The following is a 15,532-nucleotide window of genomic DNA, read 5'->3' on the forward strand; positions in this document are numbered from 1 at the left end:
CAATGTCTGAGAAAACAGAGAATACCAGTAAAGACATACAAATTATTTAAAAGTAATAAATAAACACCCTGGAGTTGAAAGACATATAATAAATGAAGTGAAAATTTTACTATGCAGCTCAACAGCAGAGTTGATTGAGCAGAGGAAGGAAACCAGCGAACTTGAAGCTTGGTGAATTAGGTGGTCTGGGGAGTAGAGGGGGGAAAAGGGTGAAGGAGAATCAGCTGCATGAGAGATGTTTGGAATGCCGTGGACACGGGGACACCCCTCCGAGGAATCCTGGGAAGAGAAGAGGAGGAAAGAGGTCTGAAGAATATTGAGGAAACAATGGCTTTAAACTTCTTAAATTGATGAGAAACATTGATCCACACATCTGAGACACTCAACAAGCTTTAGGGGAATTCAGAGGTAGCCGCACCTGGACACATTAAAATAAGGCCATCAAAAGGCAAAGATAGATCTGAGCGAGGTGGTGCCACCCAGAACTTTCAGAGGCTGAGACAGGAGGACCACAACTTCAAGTCCACGCTGGGCAACTCAGCAACTGAGTGAGACCCTGCCTCAAAATAGAAAAGTTAAAAAAGTTCTAGGGATGTAGCTCATTGTGAAAGCCCCAGTATAATCCCCACTACAACACCAAAAAAAGAAAAAAAAACAAAGCATCTTGAATATAGGGAAAGAGAAATGACTCATCACCTGCAAGAGGCCCTGAACAAGAATAACAGCCAGTTTCTCATGAGCAACCACAGCAGCCAGAGAATTCTGTAGCTCGATACACTCAAAAGGCAGAAAGAAAAAAGAGGGTCAACCTCAAAGTCTTTATATGGAAACTGTTCTTCCAAAATGAAGGAAAAATGGATATTTCCAGATAAAACCTGAAAGGTTTCATTGTGTGTAGACCTGCTCTACAAGAAATACTAAAGGGAATCCTTTAGGTTAAAAGGAAAGTACCCTGGGCCATAAATCATATCAACACAAAGAAGTAGAGCACCTGTAAGGTAACTTGAGACAAATGCTTACAGGTAACTAGAAAAGCTAAATGCAGTTTTTATTTTTAGCTCCTCTTGTTTGATTTTTAAAACTACCTCAGATAATACCTATAAATATCTGTTGATGAGTATACAACGTATAATGATGTAATTTGTATGACAATAACATTACAAAAATGCAGAGAGAACAGACCTACGTTACAGCCAAGTTTTGTACACAGCATAAATTAAGTTGGAATGACTCTGAACTGGTTTGTTACAATTGTTATAAGTTAAACTGTAAATTGTGATCTCCAGGATAATACTAAGAAAATGTCAGAAGATTATATTTACAATATTGTAAAAGAATGGCAAGGGTACCTCCATATTAGACTGGAACTATCTGTTTAACACAAAATAATGTGGCAATGGAAGAATAGAACAAGAACCACAATGAAAAGCAGAAGCCAGTAGCAAAATGGTAGACAGATCCCTATTTTATCAGTAATTACATTGTGCACCAATTCCCTGTGATGAATGTGTTTATTATGTATTGAAGGTGCTGTGAAAATGTATAAATGGATTAAATATTTTGATCAAAAAGCAGCAGAGATTAACAGTATGAATTAAAAACCAAATATGACCCAACTTTATTTTGCCTGCAGAAGACGCACTTTTTTTATTAGCACATGTGCAAAGTTCCTATGTTTACACTCCTTGTGGGGAGTGGCCCTCGTGCATAATACATCTCAACTCCCTTTCCACCCCTCCACCCGTCTCTTGGTCCCTGTCCTTTTACTTTTGCATATGTTCGCAATACGTGATGTTTACATTTTCTGTGGGAAGTTAGTGTGTGCACATCACACATCTTAATCCATTTTTCATCCCCTTTCCCTCCTGTCTCTCCTCTGTCCTCCTTGAATCTCTCGATCCCCCTCCCCTTCAAGGAAGATCTCCTACTCCGTATTATCTATCTTTCATTTTACTCTTTATTCAAAGTTGGGTTTCTCATAGAAGAGAAATCACGCAGCATTTAAGCTTGTGTACCTGATTTAGCTCACTTAACATCATGGCCTCAAGGTATATTCATTTTCTTAGAATGACTCAAGTTTATCTTTCTTTATGCCACTGTAGCACTGCACTGTGTGAAAACAACATTTTATTTATCCATTCATTGCCTGATGGACAGATAGGTCGCTTCCAAGATTTATCTTTTATGAGTTGTGCTGCTACAAATACGAGTGTGCATGGATGCGTGTGTTACGATGTCATTAACTCTTTTGGGAAGATACCTAGAAGGAAAATGTCAGGGCTAAATGGAATTTCTAATTTCAGAATTTTGAGAAATCACCACACTGATGTCCATAGTGATTGCATTAGTTTACATTCCCACCAATAGTATTAAAGTGAAACTTTTTAGCTACAGCCTGTCCAGTATTTGTTATTATTTGCTGTCTTGATAAAGATGGCCGTTCTTTCTGGGATGAGATGGAATCTCAGCATTGCTTTAATTTGTGTTTCTTTAGTGGCCGGCAGTACTGAGCATTTCTTCACGGATTTTTTGGCCATTTGTAATTCTCCTGTGAAGTGTTTATTCATTTTCCTTGCCCATTTTTCAGTTAGGGCTTTTATTTGTGTGGGTTAATTTTTTGAATTGTTTCTATGTTCAAAATGTAAATCCCATGTCTAGGAACGGCTGGCAAGTTGTTCACACTCTGTAGTTGTCGTTTCACTCTCTTGGTGGCTTCTTTGCCATGCAGAAGCTTTTTAATTTGATACGATCCCATTTGTTGAGTCTCTGAATTATTTCCCGGACAATCACTGTTCTGTTCAAAAAGTCCTTGCCTACACCTACGTCTTCAAGAGGTTTGCCTATTTTGTCTTCCAGCAGGTTTAGCGTTCCTGTTTTAACATTTAGTTCTCTGACCCATTTTGATTTCAGCTTAGTGCATGGTGAGACACATTTCGCTTGCCCGTTTCTTGAGTGAGCTTTTTAGTTTAGATGGTCTGTTTGTTTGAGTTCTTTATATACTCTCAGTATTGGCCTTCTGTCTGAGGTACAGCTGGCAAATCCCTTTTCCTGTTCTGCAGGTTGTCTCTTCACTCTACCAGTTGATTCCTTTCTGTGCAGAAGGCTTTCCATTTGATATAATCCCATTTGCTGATTCTTCTTATTATTTCTTTGCAATTGGAGTTCTGTTTAAAAGATAATTTCCTACACCTTTGACTTCAAGTGTTTTACCTATTTTGTGTTCTAGTGGGTTCAGTTTTTCTGTTTTAATGTTTAGCTCTTTGATCCATTGTGATTTTTGTGTCGTAGATGGGGAGAGATACGGGCCGAGCTTCAGTTTTCTGTGAACAGATCTCCAGTTTTCCCAGCACCATTTGCTGACTAAGCTATTTTACTCTACTGCACACTTTGCCCCCTCGGTCAAAGGTCTCATAGCTGAATGTGTTCGGGATGTTTCTCTATCTTCTGTTTAGTTCCATTGGTCCACATGTCTGCTTTTGTGCACTGAATGCATGGGTCTAATAGAAATGCATTTTTCCTTTCTTGTACTTGTTGAACTAGAATGAAAAAATGCTAAGTGGGGACCTAGGTCTTCTTCCCTTGCCTGCCAGGCTAGTATCCTGACCTGGAAGTCCTTGGTGTTCTCCTAAACCAGCATGTTATACCTATAAAGGATGAGTTAAACACTGGCGTCTATCCTTCCAAATAGTCAGGATCTTTCATAGTTCAGAATGGAGTCACTGAAATACAATTTTCAAATCACTTTGCTTTATGATAAATGGTAGCCTAGAAGAATGAGACTTCTCAGCTGGTTATCAACTCTTTAGGTCTTGAGCTCCTCATCGTTGGGTTCTAGGAAGGTATCAGCACCGTGAGTACTCGGGTCAGAGTCGAAAGTGCTCAGTGCTGTGGCGGCTCTGATCGTGGCCACGGTGTGGGTTGGGGACTAGGAAGGGCTCTTCTGCTTCTCCTTGGGCTGGTCTTGGGGCCCCCTAGGAGGTTTCTCAGCACAGGGCCGTGTACATGAGGATATTTCTTCTTGGAACCCTCCCCCAGCTCCTGTGAACACTTCAGCAGGTAGGAAGAAAGAGTGACGGCCCCTGGAGCCTGGCTTTTCTGCCTATGGTGTGGCCACAACTTTCAGTGAGAGGAAAGACAGAAAGAGGAGGAGATAAGGCAGGAAATGGGTCAAGGCAGAATATATGATTCTTCTAGGCACATGTGACTTGTCAATAATCATTTTTCTGTTCGCTTCTTGAAAATGTAAGGGATTATGAGAAATAAAAAATTTTATGGTGTGACATGCTGGTATGTACATTAGAATTGTTCCTTTATCCCCTGATAATTTTCATGCATAGTATTTATCATTTGTAGCAAAACAGTTGAGAGGACTTTACTTGTGGTCTTCTTAGAGAAAAATAACAAAGAGAAAAACCAAAAGGATGAAATGAAGACAATGGCAGAAATTGTACGAATCAAATTGTAAGCCCTAGAGAGGAGACATTACTGAGTTCTTCCGGTGGCCACGACGGGCCCTTAAATTGCTGCCTGATGTCTGTTCTGAGCGGAATGTCTTTTATCGTGATGTGAATGTTTGCAAACCGGAGGGCAGATTATGGCAGGCTGAATAAATTTGCCTTCAAAAATATCTGTGTCCATCCAAAGTCCCAGAACCTGTGCATGTTGCCTTACGCAGCAAAATGGGGTGTGAAGGTGTGATTCATTCAGGAATCTTGAGGTGGAGCGATTACCTGGAGTTCCCCGGGAGGACTCTAAATGTAATCACAGAAATCCTGACAGGAGAGAGGAAGAAGGCCTTGTGATGACAGTGGCCGTGCAACACTGGCGGCCTCCAGAAGTGGGAGCAGTGGGGGCTGATTCTCCTTTGGAGCCCCCAGAGCGAATGGCTTTGCCACCATCTTGATTTTATTCCCTTTGGACACATTTCGGACTTCCGACTTCTAGGGTTGTAAGAGAATAAATTTGTGTTGTCTCACCCTCTACTTTTTTGGTAACTTGTTATAGCAAGCAACAGGAACCAGACAGATTAAGTCCATTTGTGTAAGAGCCAGGACAGTGTGAGGAAATATTCTTTTCACTTCTTCTATTATTTCTGCGATGTCTTAGTAAGTCAAACTCTACATTTGCCTTGCATCCAGCCCCAGAGATAGCTCTGAGCTTCTGGGTGCCTCTTTGCTGGGGTAGCTGTGCATATTTTCAAACTGGGAGGAACAATGTGGAGACAACAGAGAAGCTGGGCGGTGAGCAGAATTCTCACTTTTCTTTTGATCCATTCTTTGTTTGTTTGTTTGTTTTTCTCTGGTACCGGGAACCGAACTCACGACCTTGCGCTTGCCAGGCAGGTGCTTTGCTGCTGAGCTAAATCCCCAGCCCTCTTTTGTTCCATTCTTGTTACCCAAAGTTTTAGTCCCTTTTGGCCTAGAGCTTCAGTGCTATTAATTTCTGAGTGAGTAACTCAAGACCTTCCTGGAAGACTAATGGAAAATTCCTGTTGTACAGTCACCAAGGAGCCCCACAGGCTCGATAGCTGGAAATATCAAGGGAAAGACCTGTTTTTCTTTGATTCCAAGTTACCCACAGGCTCCCAGTCTGCTTGGGTCATTTTAAAAGGCTTTCAGAAATCCAGCCTTGTACCCCGCCTCCCCCCACCCCACCAGACAAAATACAGCTTTGAATGATTTAGTGTTACAGCAGTCACATAAACAAAAAATTTTAACTTGGCAAAGCTGAAGCACTCTCTAACCTGTAGAGCAGTATTTTAGTTTCTTAAGAGACAATTTCTTGGCTGACTCCACCCAGTAGGGCTTCCTGACTGGGGTTTTCAGAGGTGCAAACACTTTGCTCTCACAGTTAAAGCAGAGGCACCAGCTGAAACAGCCTCCTTGGAGAAATCCTGAGAACACATCAGCTCCTTCCAAAGAAGGTGAGCTTTGCTGGGAAGAGGATCTCAAGCCAAGGAACTGCAAGAGGCAGAGTGTCACAGGGCATTTCTGTGGGGGGTGGATTCTAGTCTGCAGGGGCTGAGGTGCTGTGCCAGCAGCACATGTGCAGGGCGCAGCAGGGTGATAGTGGTGGGGTTGGGGGTTGAAGGAGATTTCTTAGCATGGTGTCCATGCAGCACATATTAATAGGAGGAAGTTTAAGCAAATGACCTTCCATCAGTGAACGTTGTGGGAGATGCAGCGCATTGCCTGGTAACTTTAATAAGCAATTGGTGCCTTCCAGGCAGGTTCCTCACTCTCCCTCCCTGGGGATGGCACCTAGGCCTGGAGCATGCTGTGAGTGCTCTCTCTCGCTCCCGTTCCCAGCCCTCAGGGCAGACTTTGTTTAGAGCTGGAAGGCAATGCTAAATATAATATATATATTATATTTTATATTGAATATAAATGTAATGTAAGGTTATTAAATTCCTTATAAATGCATATTCAATGAGCATGAGGGTCTATACCTGAATCTTCTGTTTTTGTTACATGGTTCTATGTTTCTAGTCATTCATCAACATCTGATTCCTTTTAATTATGGAGACTGTAATGATTAACTGAAATGATTAACTATGACTACCTTTCTCTCTTTGGTTTTTTTTTGGTGTCCAGGATAATTGTCACTTTTTTTTCATCCAAATAAATGCTGTGATCAATTTCTTACTTCTAGAGAAAAAAGATGAAGACAAAATGAAATTTGCATTTATTTGAAATCCTGTTAAATCAGTCTCTACTTGTTCTTATTTTATAAAATGTTTCAAAGAAGAATTATTGAGAAATTTGTTTTTGTTTTTGTTTTTTTTTTTTTTGTTTGTTTTTCTCCGGTACCAGGGACTGAACTCACGACCTTGCGCTTGCCAGACAGGCGCTTTGCCACTGAGCTAAATCCCCAGCCCCTGAAATTTGTTTTAATATCTTTTCTGCGTCTAGTAATTTTCATCTGAATCTATTAGCGGGATATATTCTAGCAATGAATATTCTCTTATGTGACCGTGCTAGTAGTTTTGCAATAAATCGCTAACACAGTGTGTTATTTGTGAGCATTTAACCATTCACTTAGGATTTTTGTATCAATATTCACAAAGGAGAAACATCTGTGGTTTTCTTCTTGGTATTATATTTGTTTCATAAAAATAGTGCTGGAATTTCTATCTTTTTTCTGTTTAACATGTAATAATTGTATGTATTCATGGGGCTCAGGACGATGCTTCAATATGTGTAAACAATGTTTACTGATGAAATCGGGGTAATTAGCATGTCCATCTCCTTATCATTTCCTCTTAAAATTACCTTCTTTTTTGTTGTTGGTGGGTTTTTTTTTTTTTTTTCTGGTACCGGGAGTCGAACTCATGACGTCGCACTTGCCAGGCAGGTGCTGTGCCGCTGAGCTAAATCCCCAACCTAATTACCTTCTTTTTTGGTACTGAGGGCTGAATGCAAGTCTTTGCACTTGCGAAGCAAGCGAGCACTCCACTAGTGAGCTAAATTCCTAATCCCTCCCTATCGTTTCTTTATATTTAAAGCCTTAAGCTCCTCTTTTATAGTTTTTCATAACACATATGTTAGGTTGCTGTGAACTAGAATCACCCTACTGTGCTGCAGATCGTGGGAACTTTTTCCTTCTATCTGACTTTGTTTTGGGACCCATTCTTCAACTTCTCTTTGTCCTCTGTGCACCCTACCCGATAGCCACTAGTTTCCCTTCAAATTGGCTTTAAAAAACACCTCCACATCTGAGAAATAACATGCAATATTAGTTTTTCTGGATCTGGCATTTCAGCTAAGAAAAAGTCCTCCAATTCCATCTACTGCTCTGAAAACAACAGGATTTCATGTTATGACTTCTTATCATCTCATTGTATGTATACCCCACTCTTCATTATGAATTCACCCACTCATGGGGACCAGGTTGATTTCCGGCTATTGTGAACAGGGCTGCAATATAAGTGAGAGTGAAATATCTCTTTGGAATAGTGGCTTCATTTCATTGAGATAGACCCCAAATGGGATAGCTGGAGCATAAGCAGGCCTGTGTTCAGTTTTCTGGGGAACTTCCATTCTGCCCTCCATAGCGGCTGTACTAATCTGAGAGTTCTTATGTGTTCACATCCCCACCAGTATTTGTTCCTTTTGTCTCACTGATGATAGCTGTTCGAAGTGAAGTGAGATGAGGTTTCACTCTGGTCTTGATTTACATTTATCTCGTGACTACTGATGTTGAACAATTTTTCATGTACTTGTTGGCCATTTATATTTCTTCCTTTGAGAATATCTATTTAGATCATTTGCCCATTGTTAAGTTGGATTATTTAACAGGTTTTTTCTTTTGCAAAGATTTTGAGTTCCCCATATGCTCTGGATATTAATCACTTGCGATAGGAGCAGCTTGCAAATTTGCTCCAAGTCTGCAGGTCGTCTCTGTGCTCTGTTGATCGTTCCCTTTGTCATGCTGGTGCTTCTCAGTGTGACACAAACCCATGTGTCCATTTTTGCTTTCCTTACGTGTGCATGTGGGGTCTTAGCCACAAAATGGCTGCCAATACCAAAGTGTTGAAGTGCTTTCCCTATGTTTTCTTCCAGTTATTTTAGGGTTGTAGGACTCAAAATGGACTTTGGTCCATTTTAAGTTGATTTTTGCTTAAGAAGTAGGGATCAGGTTTCATTCTTCCACGTGTGAACATTCAGTTTCCCAACACCATTTGCTTGAAGAGAGCATCTTTTCTTCAATGTATGTTTTGGCCATCTTCGTTGAAAAGAAGTCAGACTGTAGCTGTGTGGGTTTATTCCTGGGTCTCTGTTCGGTTCCATGGGTCTGTGTGTCTGTTTTTATGCCAGGACCATGCTGCTTTTGTTGCTGTGGCTCTGTAGTGTATCTTGCAATCATATGTTGCAATGCCTCCAGCTTTGTGGGTTTTTGTTTTCTTTTGCATTTTTGTTCAGGATGGCTTTGGCTACCTGAGGTCTTTTGTGCTTCCATATAAATTTAGGATTAGTTTTCCAGTTCTGTGAAGAGTGTCATTGGTATTTCAATGGGGATTAGGTTGAACTCATTGTGTAGCCGAGGCTGGCTTTGAACTCACAATCCTCCTGCCTCCTCCTCCAGAGTGCTAAGATTATGGGTGTGTGTCACTACACTAGGCTTTCTTTCCTTTTTCATGCTTGTTATGCCTCTATGATTATACTTCCAGATCTAGCATATCAGTGACCTCTATTGTTTTTAAGAGAAGACTTTCACAGTCAAAGGCTTGTCCCTGAAGACTGCTCTGCTTTTGTTCTAACTGGATGCTGGGCATAGTTTCCCTAGAGCTTCTCTGGCTATAATTGGTGGTAATGGCAGTGGCAGTGGGCACAGGGGCATGGCAGTGCTTCTCCTCAGTCCTGGCTTGAGCACTGGTGCAGGTGGCTGGGGCAGGATGTGCATGCATTCACCCTTGGTTCTGGCTCTGGATATGGGCTGGCATATTGGCATGTGGGCTGGTGGTGGGAGTGGGGACATTCTTGTATGATCATGAAGAGTTTAGCATTGAGATGATCAGATTTTTAAAAGTTTATTAGTGGTTGCCTTGAAAGCATCTAGTCCAGGTGCTCCAAGGTGCAGAAACTCTTTAATTTCTCCATTATCTCTTCCCTAGTAATTAGATCAGTTTTCTTTGTCTCTGTACTGAAATATACATGGAAAATATAAAAATATGAATTTTAAGTGGGAGAAGGAAAAGAAGAAAAGAGAATGGGTACAGTCCCCATTCCCTGAGTCAGCATTTTTCTCCTTCTTTCCTTCAGGTCTGCTTGCAGGCACGTGCCAAAGTGTCCTTCCATGAACATGGCTGAGCCTCAGGACAACGAGCTGAGGATAGTTCTGGTTGGGAAAACTGGAAGCGGGAAGAGTGCTACAGGAAACACGATCCTTGGGAGACCAGTGTTTTGTTCTCAAATTTCTGCCCACGCTGTCACCAAGATCTGTGAAAAACAAACCCGAAAATGGAATGGGAAAGACCTTGTTGTTGTTGACACCCCAGGACTCTTTGACACCAAGGAGAAGCTGGAAAGCACGTGTAGAGAAATCAGCCGCTGTGTCATCGCCTCCTGCCCAGGACCACATGCCATCCTCATGGTTATACAGCTGGGCCGCTTCACGGAGGAAGAGCAGAAAACCGTGGCTTTGATCAAGGCTGTCTTTGGGACGGCAGCCATGCAGCACATGATAGTCTTGTTCACTCGCAAAGATGAGCTGGATGGCAGCAGCCTGAGTGAGTTCCTGGGAGATGCACATGCAAAGCTAAAAAGCATCATCAAGGAGTGCGGGGACCGCTGCTTCGCCATTAACAACAAGGCAGACCCGGCTGAGAAGGAAGTTCAAGTGCAGGCGCTGATGGAGCTGGTAGAGCGAATGGTGCAGAAGAACAGAGGGGCTTACTTTTCTCACACCATCTACAAGGACATAGACGAGAGGCTGAAGTATCAGGCAAAAGTTTTGGTGGAATTTCACACTGAACAATTAAATAACAACATCAAAATAATACAAGAGAGCAATAAATCAGAGCAAGAAAAGCTGAGAGATATAAAAGACAGGCATATGAAACATGAGGAAAGAATAAAAAATGTAAGGGAAGAAGCTGAGGGTTCTGTGTTGGAATACGGCTTAAGGAAGATTTTGAAAATTCTTTCAAACATATGGCAGATGTTTTGGAAGAAGTAATATACATGACATTCTTTTTCATTTACTCTGCTTTGTTAATTCATTGTATTCTATTTTCCAAGCAGAGCCACAGCAACATCTTCCCTCCTCCTCTTACATTAAGGTCTAGCTGTCAAATGCAGATTGTGCAGTTTCAATGTGCATTTTTAATGAGCATTTGTAATGAAATGATTAAATAAATGTAATTAATACATTCATAGTCTCACATAGATTTTTTTCTTTTGGTGCAGTGAGAGTAATTTAAAGTTTACTTTTTCAGCAAATTCCAAAAATACAGTACAATATTTTTGTATTTGAAATAGAATAAAACACCAAAATAACAACAATAAAGACAAAAACAAAACAACACAAAAACAGTACAGCTTTTCAAAACCAAATGATAGGAATTAATAACATTTTTTTATATTACATATTGTTATTTTCAACAAAGCTGCTCAGATTATCAGATGGAAGAATGCATGATTGATCAGACAATTAAAGAGAATAAAAAGTAATAAAAAAATTAGAAATGACAGAGCTTTGTGAAACAGATGGCAGGAATTCAACAACGGTTGTTATATTGCCTATGGTTGTCTTCAAATTAGTTATTCAGATTACCTGATATAAGCATGTAAATTGCTCAAGAAAAAAATTTAAACATTAATTGTTCTTTTCAATAAACCATTAGATATCAGCAGTACAATTATCCGTGCTATCCTTGTACACACACATACACACACACACATTTTTTCCTTCCTTCGTTCTTTCTTTTCTTCTTTCCCTCATCTCAGTTGTTCCTTCCCTTTGAGCAATTTCTTTCCCTTTCACAATATCTATTATACCTTTTGGGTTTTATTTACTCTTGCAGATCCTTAACTAGGAAGACAATATGATGTTTACACATGTGAGTCTGATTTATTTCACTTATGAGTATGGTCTCTAGTTTACTAACTATTTACCTGTATTGTTTGTTTGTTTTTACCTATATTGTTTGTTTGTTTGGTTTTTGGTTTTTCTCCTGTACTGGGAATCGAACTCATGACCTTGAGCTTGCCAGGCAGGCGCTGTGCCACTGAGCCTAATCCCCAGCCCTATTTACCTATGAAAACCTCGAGTTTATCTTTTTTATAGCTGAGTAATACTCCATTGTATAAAAATACCACATCCTTTTTATCCATTCCTCAGTTGATGGGCGTTTGGGTTGTTTCCAAGATTTAGCTATGACAAATTGTGCTGCTATAAACATGGGTGCATATATATCACTGTGGTATGATGTTTTTACTTCTTCTGGGAAAATATCCAGAAGGGGAATAGCTGGGTTAAGTGAGACTTCTAAGCCTAGTTTTGTGAGGAGTTTCCACACTGATTTCCACAGTCTACACTCCCTCCAGCAGTGGAGAAGGGTTCCTTTTTTCCCACAGCTCCTCCAGCATTTGTTATTGGTTGATTTCTTGATGATAGCCATTCTTTCTGGGATGAGGTGGAATCTCAGTATTATTTTAATTTTCATTTCTCAAATGATCAATGATGTTGAACATTTTTTCTTATATATATTTGCCATTTGTATTTCTTCATCTGAGAAGTGTGCATTCATCTCAGATGCCCATTTTTAGATTTGGTCTTTGATATTTGGGGGCCTGATTTTATTTACTTCTTTATATGTTCTAGAGGGATAGTCAGCTAAATTTTTTTCCCAATTTTTGGTTTTTATTTTTAGTCTGTTGGTGATTTCTTTTGATGTACAAAAACTATTCAATAAGATGAGATCCCAGTTGCTGGTTCTTTGAAGTATTTCTCATGCAGTTTATTTTTTGTTCATGGACTCTCTGCCTAGCCCTATGTCCTCAAGATTTTGACCTACTTTCTCTCCCAGTAGATTTAGTGTTTCTGTTTTAATATTTAGATCTCTGATCCATTTTGACTTTCATTTAGTGCATGGTGATAGACATGGGTCTAGTTTTAGTCTTCAGCATGTGAAAAGCCAGTTTTTCCAGCGCGATTTATGAAAGAGGCTCTCTTTCTCCCAGTAAACATGTTTGGCCACTTTGTCAGAGATAAAGTGACTGAGTGTGTTTGTAGTTGTGTCTGCATCTTCTAATCTGTTCCATTGATACTCAGGTCTATTATTTTTTGCCAGTATCATGCTGATTTTATCACAGTAGTTTTTTAGTGTAATTTCAAGTAAGGGATTGTGATGCTTTCTATCTTCCTTTGCTGCTCAGGATTGCTTTTGTTATTCTAGACTTCTTCTGGTTCCAGATGAATTCTAGGAATGTTTTCTCTAGATCTGTGAGATATCCTAATGGTATTTTCATTGGGATTGTATTCAATCTGTACAACAATTTTGGGAGTATGGCCATTTTCAGAATGTTGGTTTTTCCTGTCCATGAGCAAGGAATATCTTTCCATTGTCTGAAATCTTCAATCTCTTTCTTCAGAGTACTGTAATTTTCACTGTATTGATCTTTTTCTTCCTTTGTTAGATTAATTCTAAGTATTTCATTTTTTATATGCTATTGTGAAAGTTGTGGTTTCCCTAATTTCTCTCTGAGTGTGTTTGTTGTTTGTGTACAGGAATTGTATTTATTTTTCTGAGTGTTGACTTTGTATCCAGTTATGCTACTGAATTTGGAGAGTAAATCTACAAGCCTTCTATGTAGAATATCACGTCATCTGCAAATAATGATACTTTTACTTCTTCCTTTCCTATCTTTATTCCTTTCATTTCTCTGTCTTTTGTCTAATTGCTTTGGCTAATATTTCCAGAACTATATTGAATAAGAGTGGTGACAGCAGACATCCTTGTCTTGTTCCTGATTTTAAAGTGAAAGCTTTCAGCTTTTGTCCATTTAGTATGATGTTGGCCATTGGTTTGGCATAGATGTTTCTTATCAGAGTGAGGTAAAGATCATCTATTCCTATTCTCTGTAGGGTTTTATCTTGAATCAGTGTTGGAATTTATCAAAAGCTTTTCTGCATCTATTGAGATGATCATATGTTTTTTGTCTTTCTCTGTATTGATATGGTGTATTACATTAATTAGTTTGCATATATTGAGCCATCCTTGCATTCCTGGAGTGAATTCTACTTGGTCATGGTCTATAATCTTCTTAATGATTTGCTGCATTCTGTTTGCCAGTATTTTTTTGAGAATATTTGCATCTATATTTATTAGGGAGGTTTGCCTGTAGTTCTCCTTTTTGGTTGGGTCTTTCTCTGGTTTTGTTATCAGGGTAATTCTTGCCTCCAAGAATGAATCAGGGAGAATTCCTTCCTTTTCAATTTAATTGAAGAGTTTGAAAAGATTTGCAATTAAATCTTCACTAAATTTCTTGTAGAATTCAGCTGTGAATCCATCAGGACCTGGGCTTTTCTTTGTTAGTAAGTTTTTTTTTTTTATTACATTTTCAATTTTGTTGGCTGATATTGAGTTAATCAGAATTTTTATATGTTCTTGATTCAGCTTTGGTAATTCATATGTATCTAGAAATCTGTCCATTCCTCTGCATTTTCCATCCTATGAGAGTAAAGATTTTTAAAGTGGGTATTGATGATCTTCTGAATTTCTATGGGATCTGTACTTATTTCATTTTTTTCATTCCTTTTTGCATGAATTTTCATTTTTCCTATCCTTTTTTTTTTTGTAAGGTTGGCCAGGGGTTTATTATTCTTTTAATGAACCAACTCTTTGATTCATTAGTTCTTTGTATTGTTTTCTTAGTCTCCATTGCATTAATTTCTGCTCTGAGCTTTATAATTTCCTGCCTTCTTTGAGCTTTAGGCTTGACATACTCTTCTTTTTCTAGATGCTTGAGGTGCATAAGGTTGTTTATTTATGCTCATTCTGTTTTCCTGATGTGGGAATTCACCACTATAAATTTTCCTCTGAGGATTGCTTTCATTGCATCCCACAGAATCTGCTAAATTGTATGTGCATTTTTATTTGATTGTAAATATTGGAGATATTGTAAATATTGTAAATATTGTAAAAGGGAGACAGGATCTCCCTTTGCAGTTTAGGCTGTCCTGAGCTCACTTCAGAGCTCAATATTAATTTCATCTTTAATTTCATCAGTGACCCATTTGTTGTTCAGGAAGATGTTATTTAATTTTCATTTGTTTATGGGGATTTTGCAATTTCTATCGTCAATAATTTCCAATTTCATCACACTCTGGTCCAATAATATGCATGGGGTAATTTCCATCCCTTTCCATTTACTTAAGCATGTTCTATGGGCTAGTATATGGTCTGTTTTGAGAACATGCTATGTGAAGCTGAGAAGAATTTGTATTCTGATGTTGTTCTGTGGAACACTCTATAAAGATCTACTAAGACCATTTGTTCAAAAGTTTGGTTTAGTTCTGTTGTTTCTTTGCTGATTTTTTGTCTAGTTGACCTATCTCTTTGTGACAATGTGGTGTTAAGCCTGTGTTACTGCCTATTTGATTTTTCACATCTGTTAACACTTATCTTATATAGTTGGGTGCTCCTGTATTTGGTGCATCAATATTTATGATTGTTATCTCTTCCTCTTGCAGTTTTCTCCTAAGTATGTAGTGACCTTCTTTATCTCTTTTGATCAGTTTTTGTTTGAAGTTGACATTGTCTGTGAACAGAATAGCTGCCCCTGCTTTTTTCTGGGTTCCTGTTGCATGGAGTATTGTTTCCCATCCTTTGACTTTCTGTCTATGAATTTCCTATTGAGTTAAATGTATTTCTTGTATACAACATATTGTTGCATTTTGTTTCTTCTCCTTCTTCTTCTTCTCCTTCTTCTTCTCCTTCTCCTTCTCCTTCTCCTTCTCCTTCTCCTTCTCCTTCTCCTTCTCCTTCTCCTTCTCCTTCTCCTTCTCCTTCTCCTTCTCCTTCTCCTTC

General features: G+C 39.1%; 1 protein-coding gene across 1 annotated transcript in view; it reads left to right on the plus strand.

Annotated features, from left to right (window-relative positions):
• Positions 1-5,749: 5,749 nt before the first annotated feature.
• LOC102029190 overlaps positions 5,750-15,532 on the plus strand; it is a 98,448-nt gene continuing 88,665 nt past the window's right edge. Inside the window, exons 1-2 of the mRNA XM_013504565.1 lie at positions 5,750-5,923; positions 9,762-10,674. Coding sequence (XP_013360019.1) covers positions 9,796-10,674 — 879 coding nt within the window. The 5' untranslated portion in view covers positions 5,750-5,923; positions 9,762-9,795. The remainder of the gene's footprint in view (positions 5,924-9,761; positions 10,675-15,532) is intronic.

Source organism: Chinchilla lanigera, unplaced genomic scaffold, assembly GCF_000276665.1.
Source record: "Chinchilla lanigera isolate Chin_1 unplaced genomic scaffold, ChiLan1.0 scaffold00090, whole genome shotgun sequence".
Taxonomy (NCBI): Eukaryota; Metazoa; Chordata; class Mammalia; order Rodentia; family Chinchillidae; genus Chinchilla; species Chinchilla lanigera.